This window comes from Coregonus lavaretus (assembly GCF_964263955.1).
Source record: "Coregonus lavaretus genome assembly, chromosome: 20".
Taxonomy (NCBI): Eukaryota; Metazoa; Chordata; class Actinopteri; order Salmoniformes; family Salmonidae; genus Coregonus; species Coregonus lavaretus.
Genome location: NC_140007.1, coordinates 4340165 through 4354388, shown reverse-complemented (window position 1 = coordinate 4354388; position 14224 = coordinate 4340165). Strand labels below are relative to the sequence as shown.

The window sequence follows — 14224 nt, the reverse complement described above, 5'->3', positions numbered from 1 at the left end:
TACTTTTTTCCCCCACTGTACATGTGGGTAGAGTTAAAGTGACTATGCATAAATCATTAACAGAGTAGCAGCAGCGTAAAAAGATGGGGTGGGGGGTGGGGGTGGGGGGGCAGTGCAAATAGTCCGGGTAGCCATGATTAGCTGTTCAGGAGTCTTATGGCTTGGGGGTAGAAGCTGTTGAGAAGTCTTTTGGACCTAGACTTGGCACTCCGGTACCGCTTGCCGTGCGGTAGCAGAGAGAACAGTCTATGACTAGGGTGGCTGGAGTCTTTGACAATTTTGAGGGCCTTCCTCTGACACCGCCTGGTATAGAGGTCCTGGATGGCAGGAAGCTTGGCCCCAGTGATGTACTGGGCCGTACGCACTACCCTCTGTAGTGCCTTGCGGTCGGAGGCCAAGCAGTTGCCATACCAGGCGGTGATGCAACCAGTCAGGATGCTCTCGGTGGTGCAGCTGTATAATTTTTTGAGGATCTGAGGACCCATGCCAAATCTTTTCAGTCTCCTGAGGGGGAATAGGCTTTGTCGTGCCCTCTTCACGACTGTCTTCGTGTGTTTGGACCATGATAGTTCGTTGATGATGTGGACACCAAGGAACTTGAAGCTCTCAACCTGTTCCACTACAGCCCTGTCGATGAGAATGGGAGCGTGCTCAGTCCTCTTTTTTTTCTGTAGTCCCCAATCATCTCCTTTGTCTTGGTCACGTTGAGGGAGAGGTTGTTGTCCTGGCACCACACGGCCACGTCTCTGACTTCCTCCCTCATCATCGTTGTCGGTGATCAGGCCTACCACTGTTGTGTCGTCGGCAAACTTAATGATGGTGTTGGAGTCGTGCCTGGCCATGCAGTCATGGGTGAACAAGGAGTACAGGAGGGGACTGACACTTTGTCATTATGGGGTATTGTGTGTAGATTAATGAGGAAAACATTTATTTAATCAATTTTTAAATGTAACAAAATGTGGAAAAGGGGAAGGGGTCTGAATACTTTCCAAATGCACTATATATATAATGAAGTATAATATTTAATTACTTGAATTTATTCTTTAGGGAGACGTTAGGGGGAAAAAAAACATGAAAAGGACACAGTATATACAAAGCTTTTTTAAAAAGAAGAAACCATATCGGACAGACAGCACAGGACAGAGCCAACCTGAGACCAGTCAGGGCCAGACCAGCAGCCTTCGACCTGCAGCAACAGGTGCATGTCAGAGCAGCAGTCTGTTAAGTTTCATATTATTTATCCAGTTCACAAGATACCACTTTCATTTGGAATTTTAGTCATTTAGCAGATGCTCTTATCCAGAGCGACTTACAGTCAGTGCATTAATCTTAAGATAGTTAGGTGAGACAACCACATACACACCAGGAGGCACCATACTGTATACCAGAGGTTCACACACTGTGATCAAAAAGACCATGCAGTCATGAACTGTAATATTTCCTTCACAGATTAAATTCCCAGTACAGCCACCTATGTAGCATTAGCACCATAGCAGCTTCAGCCTGAGTGAACACTAATGCCTAAAATATAGTTCTAAAATAAGGTTTGTTCCCTGGTCATTGGTAATACGGAAGCTGGGTCCTTATTGCTACAGTATTCAATATGTCTGTAACCATTCAGTAGTTTTATCCATCAGCTATTGCTAAGCTAATGTAAGGCTGTGGGTTGTAGGTCTTGCAGTTGAAGAAGCTAACACAATGCGCATTAAACTGCAAACTTTAATGATACGTTTCTGCATAATTCAAAAGGGGATATAAAATAAATAATAAGGGGAGAGGGAATGGCGACACCCCCATACACTACATCATGGCAGCGCGGACTGATCTTATACCCAGAAGCCCTTGCTCTAATACAGGAGCCAATTAGAATACAGGTATGGGTGGATCACACTGAAAGTCCTATACATATCACATGACATTCCAGTTCCACACTAACTTAGCCTTTAGCTAACAATGTATAGATGCTGTTAATGGCACTGTAGCACCCTGAACCAAATTCCCAAGCAGACCCCTGGTCAGGTCATAGAGCTTAGCTACTACCAACGTGAGTTCACCATGAGTATTTAGGCTAGCTGTCATCCTGAGTATTTGGGTTAGCTATAATGAAATCCCTGTGGTGTTCAGGATGCAGGCAGGGTACTGGGTAAGGCTGATGGAAGTGGTGGAGGTGAGGCAAGGTGTGTTCCTGGCACTGACAAACACCTGTCAGCTAAGGGTACAAGGTTAATGTATGGTTCACAGTGTCTTCTCTATACTTAGACAGCTACAAATACAGGTACAGGTATATACACTATATATACAAAGGTATGTGGGCACCCCTTCAAATGAGTGGATTCGGGTTATTTCAGCCACACCCGTTGCTGACAGGTGTATAGAATCGAGCACAACGCCATGCAATCTCAATAGACAGATATTGGCAGTAGAATGGCCCGTACTGAAGAGCTCAGTGACTTTCAACGTGGCATCATCGTAGGATGCCACCTTTCCGACAAGTCACTTCGTCAAATTTCTGACCTGGTGGAGCTTTACAGGTCTACTGTAACTGCTTCTTGGAGCAACCACAGCTCAGCCGCGAAGTGGTAGGCCACACAAGCTCACAGAACGGGACCGCCGAGTGCTGAAGTGCGTAGTGCTTAAGAATCGTCTGTCCTCGGCTGCAACACTCACTACCGAGTTCCAAACTGCCTGGATGCAACATCAGCACAATAACTGTTCATCGGGAGCTTCATGAAATGGGTTTCCACGTTCTCTGGAGTGATGAATCACGCTTCACCATCTGGCAGTCCGACGGACGAATATGGGTTTGGCGGATGCCAGGAGAACGCTACCTGCCCGATGCATCGTGCCAACTGTAAAGTTTGGTGGAGGAGTAATAATGGTCTAGGGCTGTTTTTCATGGTTTGGCATTAGTTCCAGTGAAGGGAAATGTTAACGATACAGCATACAATGACATTCTAGATGATTCTGTGCTTCCAACTTTGTGGCAACAGTTTGGGGAAGGCCCTTTCCTGTTTCAGCATGACAATGCCCCCGTCCACAAAGCGAGGTCCATACAGAAATGGTTTGTCGAGATTGGTGTGGAAGAACTTGACTGGCCTGCACAGAGCCCTGACTGCAATCATCGAACACCATTGGGATGAATTGGAACACCGACTGCGAGCCAGGCCTAATCGCCCAACATCAGTGCCCTATCTCACTAATGCTCTTGTGGCTGAATGGCAGCAAGTCCCCGCAGCAATGTTCCAACATTTAGTGGAAAGCCTTCCCAGAAGAGTGGATGCTGTTCTAGCAGCAAACGGAGGACCAACTCCATATTAATGCCCATGATTTAAAAATGAGACATACTCTGGCCATGTAGTGTATCACAGTCATAGTAAGTACATTTTCCTCAATACCAAAAGCATATTAACCATGATAATTGATTAATGTTTTAGATATACCCAGGAATGAGAGCTCCAACCAAACCTCTGACGGAGAAGAGGATCAGTCTTCGAGCAGACTTAACCGCAGTGGTTCAAAGAGCAACAATGACAGATCCACATTTGCTGTTCCTGTTGGACCTCAAGGTACAGTATGTTGTCAAATGTTATCTTCCAGTCAGTGGGTTTGTTTCAGACCATTTCACTATAAATAACATTGATCTTGAAATAAGAGGGACGAATCTTGATATTGTATTTATACTTTTAGATATTTCGCAATAAAGAACGGTGGGACCAGTACATTCTAAGATGATGTTCCCCAGAACACATCAAGGAAAGGTAACAGGGGGCCCCTCAGGGGTGCGTGCTCAGTCCCCTCCTGTACTCTCTGTTCACCCATGACTGCATGGCCAGGCACGACTCCAACACCATCATTAAGTTTGCCGACGACACAACAGTGGTAGGCCTGATCACCGACAACGATGAGACAGCCTATAGGGAGGAGGTCAGAGACCTGGCCGTGTGGTGCCAGGACAACAACCTCTCCCTCAACGTGACCAAGACAAAGGAGATGATTGTGGACTACAGGAAAAAAAAGAGGACTGAGCACGCCCCCATTCTCATCGACGGGGCTGTAGTGGAACAGGTTGAGAGCTTCAAGTTCCTTGGTGTCCACATCACCAACGAACTATCATGGTCCAAACACACGAAGACAGTCGTGAAGAGGGCACGACAAAGCCTATTCCCCCTCAGGAGACTGAAAAGATTTGGCATGGGTCCTCAGATCCTCAAAAAATTCTACAGCTGCACCATCGAGAGCATCCTGACTGGTTGCATCACCGCCTGGTATGGCAACTGCTTGGCCTCCGACCGCAAGGCACTACAGAGGGTAGTGCGTACGGCCCAGTACATCACTGGGGCCAAGCTTCCTGCCATCCAGGACCTCTATACCAGGCGGTGTCAGAGGAAGGCCCTCAAAATTGTCAAAGACTCCAGCCACCCTAGTCATAGACTGTTCTCTCTGCTACCGCACGGCAAGCGGTACCGGAGTGCCAAGTCCAGGTCCAAAAGACTTCTCAACAGCTTGTACCCCCAAGCCATAAGACTCCTGAACAGCTAATCATGGCTACCCGGACTATTTGCACTGCCCCCCCCACCCCATCCTTTTTACGCTGCTGCTACTCTGTTAATTATTTATGCATAGTCACTTTAACTCTACCCACATGTACATATTACCTCAACTACCTCAACTAGCCGGTGCCCCCGCACATTGACTCTGCAACGGTACCCCCCTGTATATATAGCCTCCCTACTGTTATTTTATTTTACTTCTGCTCTTTTTTTTCTCAATACTTTTTTTTTTGTTGTTGTTTTATTTTTACTTTTAAAAAAATTAATAAATGCACTGTTGGTTAAGGGCTGTAAGTAAGCATTTCACTGTAATGTCTGCACCTGTTGTATTCGGCGCATGTGACCAATAAAATTTGATTTGATTTGATTTGAAGGAAGAGGTATTTTAATACCACATGGTACAAAGACAATTCATGGCTGGAATATTCACAAAGCCAGGACTCACACTTTTCACTACCCAATGACCCTCAATCTTCCTTCACTTCTCTCTCTGGTTTTGCAAAGTAGAAGAAAAAAAATCCTAGAATCGCCCATGGTTTCAGTGTGCTGCTCAGCCTCAGCCAAGTCAGCACTTGCCACACAGTCAGGTGTGTATACCAGCCACCTTTAGAGCCCAGCCTGGAACCAATTACATCAACCCTCAGTACCAGTAAGTTAAATATTACTCCTGGACTAATTTACAGTTTTAATGGAGACTACCACCTGAATCTCTTCTCGCTCTGGCATTCAGGCAGTCCTTAGTTCAACTCAGACCACACTGAACCTTTAGGTGTGCCAGCGACCATATTTATTTACTATTAAGTGAAATATCTAAAAGCTACCTTTTAACTAATGTCTTAAATGACAGCTGTTTGTTAGACTGAATAACTAAATATACTATAAGGCAGGGTTCTTCAATTCCGGTCCTGGAGGGCCGAAACACCTCTGTTTTTCATCCCCTCCTTCTAATCAGGGGCTAATTCAGACCTGGGACACCAGGTGAGTGCAATTAACTACCAGGTAGCAATAAAAAACAGAAGTGTTTTGGCCCTCCAGGACCGGAATTGAAGAACCCTGCTGTAAGGTATCTTTTAGCTCCCCAAGTGTAGGTCTTCCACCTGTATACTATGGAAACTACAAAATGTGATAGTAAATGTATGATCAATTTAGTAGATTCATGTGCATCATTATAATAGTACTCAGTCTTCATCTTTTGTGTCTTCTTAATATTTGCCTTGAGATACTTTCATTGATGATAGTGACTTATCCTTCACTTATACTGTTTTCAAGATACCCCTCAAGAGAGACCATAAAGTCATGTCAAACTGTAGAATTGCAGGAACTTATATATATTCATGTGCATCATTATAATAAAACTGTCTTTATCTTTTGTGTCTTAATATAAATAAATATGCATGTGTGCATCATTATAATACAACTCAGTCTTCATCTTTTGTGTATTTTTTATGATGACTTATCCTTCCATTTATCATTCTACTTATACTGTGTTTTCAAAATATCCCTCCATATACCCTTCAAGAGACGCATAATGTCAAACTGTGTAGAATATGAGGAAATGCATTTTAAAATGTCAAACCAAAAATGGAGGACGACCCCCCGTCTAATGTTAGCCCCCCCCCCCCCCCCCAATATCTACACCCCATTTCTCCCTTGGTGTGTGTGTGTGTCACAAGTTCTGGGATGAAGTTTCTGCTAGGTATAGATCTAGGATCAGCTTCCCCTCCCCCAATTCTAACCTTGACCATCAGTGTGGAAAATGTGAAACTGACCCAAGATCCGCATCTAGGGGCAACTTCACCCTACACCTTTATTGTTGTAAAGCCTACTTCTCCCTCATGTGAAGAACAGGTGTATTATAGCGCTAGGGTAGAAATCATACAGTGGAGGTTGACACGAACACAAAATGTACAAAACAAACATAACTTATTTTCAGCAGCAATTTCCAAATTTATTGAGACTGATTGGTTTTGCAAATAATAGTCAAGCTAATTCCACTAAACATGAAGTTAGAAAGAGGCCTGGGTTAGCCCTTTAGGCTAGCCCTCACAACAGGACGGTAGGGAAGTTCATGTTTGGCTATAAAAACGTTCAAGTGATCAGTACTTTACAGAAAATCTGCCCACTTGAATCCTCCCAAACAGAACAAGGTTTTGATTATTCAACACATCTTTGTTACATACACAGGTTTATGATAATCAATATAAAGTCAGTATCATATTGAACAATATTCCCAACAAAGAACCATCAAGTTTCAAGCATCTCACTTTACAAACGAAAGACACCTTGCGAAATGTGAGAGAAAATAAATAATATATAATAGTAATATCAATTTATATATATATATATATGAATACACACATCACTCTTAGTAAAGAACAGAATCTAAAATAAAAAGTAAGAATTTGAAGTATAGTATACTCTAGATATAACCATGTCTATGGCTTTGTGATTTGCACATACGAATCAAGCTACACAGGCTAAATCAGGATTGCAATTTTGTACACATCTAAGAAGGGAATATCCATATTCATCCGCTAAAGAGCAAACAGTTCCGGTTTGGCATGGTGTGAAATTAACCAGTTGGGTGCGGCTGTTAGAGACTTTGGTATGACAAATGAATAAAGACGTGCAGTTAAGACCATAAAACCAGGGCACAAAGGATTAATAAACACTGTCAGAAACAGAAACATAGAGCTGCATTTTTCTTTGTCTCAACTTTTTGCACCTGTGATTGAGATAAAATATATGATTTCCGTTTCTCTTGAAAACACACACTCCAACACACCCATGCAGGCACACCCACGCACACACAGGTAAAACAGATCGAGGCACATTGTTGAGGGGATTGGATGGCAAATGTTTCCTGAATTACAACCCAAGAAGGAGGAAGAAGACACAGGCAGGCAGGTGATGATGAGAAGACTGAAGTGGGTAAAAACATCTGTGTTCACAGGAGTCTGGAAAAGCACCGGGTGGATGACAGAGAAATATCACTGATACTGCACTCCTTCCAAATACACTGCACTTCTTGACAATCCCATCATATTCAGCCATTAACATTCAAAATATCCACCCAACGTCATTTGTTTTCTTTCTGAAAACTTCAACAGATTAGAAATTGCTCATGGATGGGTAAAAGCAAAATAATACCTACTTAAATAAAGCTAGCCACCACACACGGAGAAGGCATTTCAAATCAGTGAAATCAAACACACAGCAGAGGGGTGTTCGGTGGATACAGTGTTTAGCATTGAGACTGATGGAAATTGAAGTGTGGCAGATGGTATGTTTGCAACCACCTGTGGCAACACAACTACAATTCCCAGAGCCAACACTGTGGCCCACTCTGTTCCTTTCCCTCGAAGCGTCCAGGCACCCCAAAACATGTCTTGTAGGTCTGGAAGGACCTTGCCCTTTGATAGGTCAGGTTGAAATGTTTCCATAATATTTACACCAGTCCAATCATTTCAGACCTACAAAAAGTGTATAGGGGTCGGGCCAGGGGTAGATTTGGAATTGGGCTTATGTTTAGGATATACAGTAGAACACACAGTTGGAAACAAGGCCAATAAAGAAAAGAGGGGTTAAATTTGCAATCTCCAGCAGGTCTAGATTAGCAGGTCACAAGGCCCTTCATATACAATTATACCATATATGAGAAATATAAAAAACTAAACAAAAGAACAACATCCAAACAACAAAATGATTAGACCACAATAAATTGAAAATATTTGCACCTGCACACGCACCGTTGAAACAAAAGCACTTGATACAACGTATTAGATTGTTTTTGGTATGATGTTAATAAATTAGTGTATGTTAGTAATATAGAAGCATGTGCCATACCATACATACAGTTAGTTCCGATCCATATCTAACTTAGAATAAGTTCCTCTAATTTGTCTTATTTCTCTGTAGAAAACAAATACAACAGAAAAGCAGAGAACTGACACGATAGAACTAATCAGAAAAGCCTAATGGCTTACTGTCCACAACAAGGCAAAATATAAAAGCTTTCTTTATACAAGATATAAAATATCAAAAAGAAACACACAACAAAGCTTAGCATTCAGCACTTAATAATCATAATGTTAATAATAATAATAATAATAATATAATCATAACAACAATAATCATAATTCTGATCATCATAATAAGACTCAAAATGGTCAAATAACAGGAAATAATCGTAAGAAAATCAATACACATCTCACACGCGTGCACACACAAACACACACATCCACATACGCACACATACACACACACTGTGCCCACAGAAGGCATTAGACAGAGTGAAGGGCCTTTATAGTATAATAATTCTACTACAAAAACATGTATTTTAATAAATAACCTTTTCAAACAAAAGAAAGCGTCATAAAAGCACTCAACAGAACAGGCCACTCTCTGGATGGACTCAAGCAGAAGCCTGAGCTTTTATTTTCTTATTCACAAATACAAACCAAAAAGAAAGATGAACCATCATTTTAAGGTCTACTAAGATGTAAAAGTGTGCATATTCTGTATTGAAGGTGAAATATAAAAATGATAATAAAACAAAGGTTTTAAAGAGTCTGCTTCTCAACACGACACCTGCACAGAGATACAACATGAGATGGAAGGAAATATTGAGTGAGAAAAGGAAAGAGAGAAGGAAGAAAGAGAGAATCAATGTAAGCCATGTAGCGTCATGTAGAATAGTTTTATAGTGTGCTTGTTTTGGCATGAGTTTTGACCCGTCATCATTGTGTATGTAGATTGTGTATGTAGTCTGTCTCTCTCACCCTTGTCGTATAGGGAAATGGTAGACATTGGTAAGCAAATTGGCATCTGCAAGCAAATAGGCATCTCTCTTCTCTCTCTCTCTCTCTCTCTCTCTCTCTCTCTCTCTCTCTCTCTCTCTCTCTCTCTCTCTCTCTCTCTCTCTCTCTCTCTCTCTCTCTCTCTCTCTCTCTCTCTCTCTCTCTCTCTCTCTCTCTCTCTCTCTCTCTCTCTCTCTCTCTCTCTCTCTCTCTCTCTCCTCTCTCTCTCTCTCTCTCTCTCTCTCTCTCTCTCTCTCTCTTCTCTCTCTCTCTCGATCTATCTACTGCATTATCTGGAGCTAGTAACATAAGCATTTTCACTGCACCGCTATAACATCTGCTAAACTGTGTACGCGACCAATACACTTTCATTTGATGTCCTCTCTCTGAAAGTAGAGATTTAAGAACACTTACATCTGGATTGATCATTTATGTTCCTGCATAGTGTTCACTCTCACTCTCTCGTCTCTCTAACACTCCCTTTCTCTCTCATACACCTATCTCTCCCTCTCGCTCGTCAACTCTCCCTCTTGCTCAATCTAATTCCTGTGGCTTGTTTGTATGTACATTTGCTCAACCTTTCATAATTCTCAACACAGCTCAACAGAAACACATGGTAAACTTAAGTGGAGGAGAAAGAACCCATTTAAAGGCATAGGCTATATAATCAGCAAACTACAGCAAAAGCATTCTAATATCCATATATTTATATATCATAACAGTCATGAGGACATACAATATATCCTTAAAGGTAGGTGCGGTCACCGAGTTGTGTAGGTAAAATCAGATTGAAAATGTAAACCACGGGTTGAGGGCATTGACAGGATTCTAGTCGACGTTAAAGTGCAAGTTTGTGGCAGTTTCACTCTGCAGGAGACAATGTGCCAACCGCTGCCCGACGCGTGCATCTTTGCAATAGATAAAAGGCTGTCCCAAAAATGTATAGAGACTGTCCCCAAATAACACTGCATGGCAACAAGACACCACCTTGGCATTTTCCCAAACCGTTAACAATCCGTCATGTCCATGGCAACTGTGACCACAAACGGCCACAGTTCAAAATCACCCAAGACGTTTAATGAGTCCTCATTGGTGCCAGTGTGTCATAGGTGGACATCTAAACCAATGCACAGACTCTGGTCTGGTCCTCATCAGAAACAAACAAAAAAACAAAACCAACAAAACTAAAGAGGAAAGAAACTGCATCAGAAAGAAAGGAGGTGATTAGAACGAGCCTCTCTTTCTCTTTCTTTTTACTCTCAATCGTTCTCCATGGTAATCATCAGTACAGGGCTCAGCTTGTGTGTGTGTGTGTGTGTTTGTGGCACCTGTCAATTTAGATCATTGTCACGTATCGCCCACATACCCCACTCAGAGAAAGGCCTGCCCATATACATGGGTAAAGAGAGCTGTCTCTGCCTAAGACATCCCAACAGATCCACGATAGATCCTAAATGATCCCATGGGATCCTAAGAGATCCAGGAGAAATCCTTCTCGCTCCCGTTGTGCTGCTCCCGCTCTGGCACAGAGTCACAGCTCTCCTCCTTGTCGTTGTCCATCACTCCGTCTCCCTCCGTCATCATCCCTGAGTCATCCTTCCACTTCCTTCCCTCGTCATCCACCTCTCCCATTATCTCTCCATCCCCTTCCGTCATCATCTCTTCCTCCCCCTCTCCGTCACCGTCGCACTCCGTCTGGTCATCATGGAAACGGTGGTCGCCAGGATACAGCTCGTCCTCGGGGGAGACGTCTCCGCCCACTTCCCCGTTGTGGTCCAATAACGCGGCCATGCCCCGCCCGGAACAGTCAGCGCAGACGCCGTGGCGACGGGAGCCATGTTTGATTCCAACACTGGCTGCCGACATGAAGACCCGGCTGCAGATCTTACACACATACTTCTTATCCTTACTGTGGACCTGTAGGAGAGACACACACATCATTAACACACACAATTTACACACATATACTTTTATCCTTAAGAATGCTGAAGTCTAAACCAAGCTTACCAACTGAGTTGGACAGACTGGAATGCTCAGAGGAAGCAACATTTGTCAGCCTGTTTCTGCTCAAGCCAAATTGTTGTCTTGCCAAACAACAGTGAGACAGCATTGTCAAATAATTGTCAGAAATAACCCAGAATACAGAAACATGGCATCCAGCACAGATGTTGGCCGAAGCCTCTCTACATGCTATCCTCTGGCATTGCTAAACTGTGGGAGCTCAAAGCCAAGCCCAGTAATAGTCCTTAACCCTCCCCTCCTCCCCTCTCGTCTCTTCCTGACTCCTGCTGGGCTGGCCTGTAGTCATTGTGGATGTTTCTCTGCTCTCTGAACTCCTCTCCCCTGAGCACAGCACAGCAGCTGAGTGGTACTTGCTCTGCTCTGGCTTTCAGATTTAATTTCACTTATCCAGTACTTTCAAATCTGTGAACACAGAAGGCGAGGGGGCTAGGGCCAAAATGGAACAAAAATCAAATCACATTTTATTTGTCACATGCGCCGAATACAACAGGTGTAGACCTTACAGTGAAATGCTTACAAGCCCTTAACCAACAATGCAGTTTAAAGAAAAATAAGTGTTAAGAAAGTATTTACTAAAATAAACTGAAGTAAAAAATAAGAAAATAGACAAATAACAAATAATTAAAAGAGCAACAATAAAATAACAGTAACAAGGCTATATACAGGGGGCAGCGGTACAGAGTCAATGTGCAGGAGTACAGGTTAGTCGAGGTAATATGTACATGTAGGTAGAGGTAAAGTGACTATGCATAGATAATAAACAGAGAGTAGCAGCAGCGTAAAAATGGGGGGGGGGGGGGGGGGGGTTCAGTGCAAATAGTCCGGGTAGCCATTTGATTAGCTGTTCAACACTCTTAGGACTTGGGGGTAGAAGCTGTTAAGAAGCCTTTTGGACCTAGACTTGGGCTCCGGTACCGCTTGCCGTGCGGTAGCAGAGAGAACAGTATGACTAGGGTTGCTGGAGTCTTTGGCAATTTTTAGGGCCTTCCTCTGACATCGCCTGGCAGGAAGCTTGGCCCCAGTGATGTACTGGGCCGTACGCACTACCCTCTGTAGTGCCTTGCAGTCGGAGGCCGAGCAGTTGCCATACCAAGCGGTGATGCAACCAGTCAGGATGCTCTCGATGTTATCCTGGCACCACACTGCCAGGTCTCTGACCTCCTCCCTTCTCCTAGGTTGTCTCATCGTTGTTAGTGTTCTTGGGCACAGGGACTATGCTGGTCTGCTTGAAACATGTAGGTATTACAGATTCGGTCAGGGAGAGGTTGAAAATGTCAGTGAAGACACTTGCCAGTTGGTCAGCGCATGCTTGGAGCACACTTCCTGGTAATCCGTCTGGCCCTGCGGCCTTGTGAATGTTGACCTGTTTAAAGGTCTTACTCACATTGGCTACAGAGAGCATGATCACACAGTCGTCCGGAACAGCTGGTGCTCTCATGCATGATTCAGTGTTGCTTGCCTCGAAGCGCGTATAGAAGTCATTTAGCTCGTCTGGTAGGCTCGTGTCACTGGGCAGCTCACGGCTGTGCTTCCCTCTGTATTCTGTAATAGTTTGCAAGCCCTGCCACATCCGACGAGCATAGGAGCCGGTGTAGTACGATTCAATCTTAGTCCTGTATTGACGCTTTGCCTGTTTGATGGTTCGTCGGAGGGCATAGCGGGATTTCTTATAAGCATCCGGGTTAGAGTCCCGCTCCTTGAAAGCGGCAGCTCTACCCTTTAGCTCAGTGTGGATGTTGCCTGTAATCCATGGCTTCTGGTTGGGGTATGTACGTACGGTCACTGTGGGGACGACGTCATCGATGCACTTATTGATGAAACCAGTGACTGATGTGGTGTACTCCTCAATGCCATCGGAAGAATCCCGGAACATATTCCAGTCTGTGCTAGCAAAACAGTCCTGTAGCTTAGCATCTGCGTCATCTGACCACTTCTGTATTGAGTGAGTCACTGGTACTTCCTGCTTTAGTTTTTGCTTGTAAGCAGGAAGGTGGACTACAGTTTTTTTCCCCTCTGGTTGCACATGTAACATGCTGGTAGAAATGAGGTCAAATGGATTTAAGTTTCCTGCATTAAAGTCCCCGGCCACTAGGAGCGCCACCTCTGGATTAGCATTTTCTTGTTTGTTTATGGCCTTATACAGCTCTTTGAGTGCGGTTTTAGTGCCAGCATCAGTTTGTGGTCGTAAATAGACAGCTACGAAAAATATAGATGAAAACTCTCTTGGTAAATAGCGTGGTCTACAGCTTATCATGAGATACTCTACCTCAGGCGAGCAAAACCTAGAGACTTCCTTAATATTAGATTTCGTGCACCAGCTGTTATTGACAAATAGACACAGACTGCCACCCCTTGTCTTACCGGAGGCAGCTGTTCTATCTTGCCGATGCATGGAAAACCCAGCCAGCTGTATGTTATCCATGCCGTCGTTCAGCCACGACTCAGTGAAACATAAGATATTACAGTTTTTAATGTCCCGTTGGTAGGATAGTCTTGATCGGAGCTCATCCAGTTTATTATCCAATGATTGCACGCTGGCTAACTGTATGGAAGGTAGAGGTGGGTTACCCACACACCGTCGGATTCTTACAAGGCACCCCGACCTACGTCCCCTATATCTCCGTCTCTTCTTCATGCGAATGACAGGGATTTGGGCCTTGTCCGGTGTCTGAAGTAAATCCTTTGCGTCCGACTCGTTAAAGAAAAATCTTCATCCAGTACGAGGTGAGTAATCGCTGTTCTGATATCCAGAAACTATTTTCGGTCATAAGAGATGGTGGCAGAAACATTATGTACAAAATAAGTTACAAATAACGCGAAAAAACACACACAATAGCACAATTGGTTACGAGC

The 14224-nt window shown here is 43.7% G+C and overlaps 1 protein-coding gene across 1 annotated transcript in view; it reads right to left on the bottom strand.

Annotated features, from left to right (window-relative positions):
• Nucleotides 1-10721: 10721 nt before the first annotated feature.
• zbtb46 (zinc finger and BTB domain containing 46) overlaps nucleotides 10722-14224 on the bottom strand; it is a 96417-nt gene continuing 92914 nt past the window's right edge. Inside the window, exon 6 of the mRNA XM_084184936.1 lies at nucleotides 10722-11266. Coding sequence (XP_084041062.1) covers nucleotides 10820-11266 — 447 coding nt within the window. The 3' untranslated portion in view covers nucleotides 10722-10819. The remainder of the gene's footprint in view (nucleotides 11267-14224) is intronic.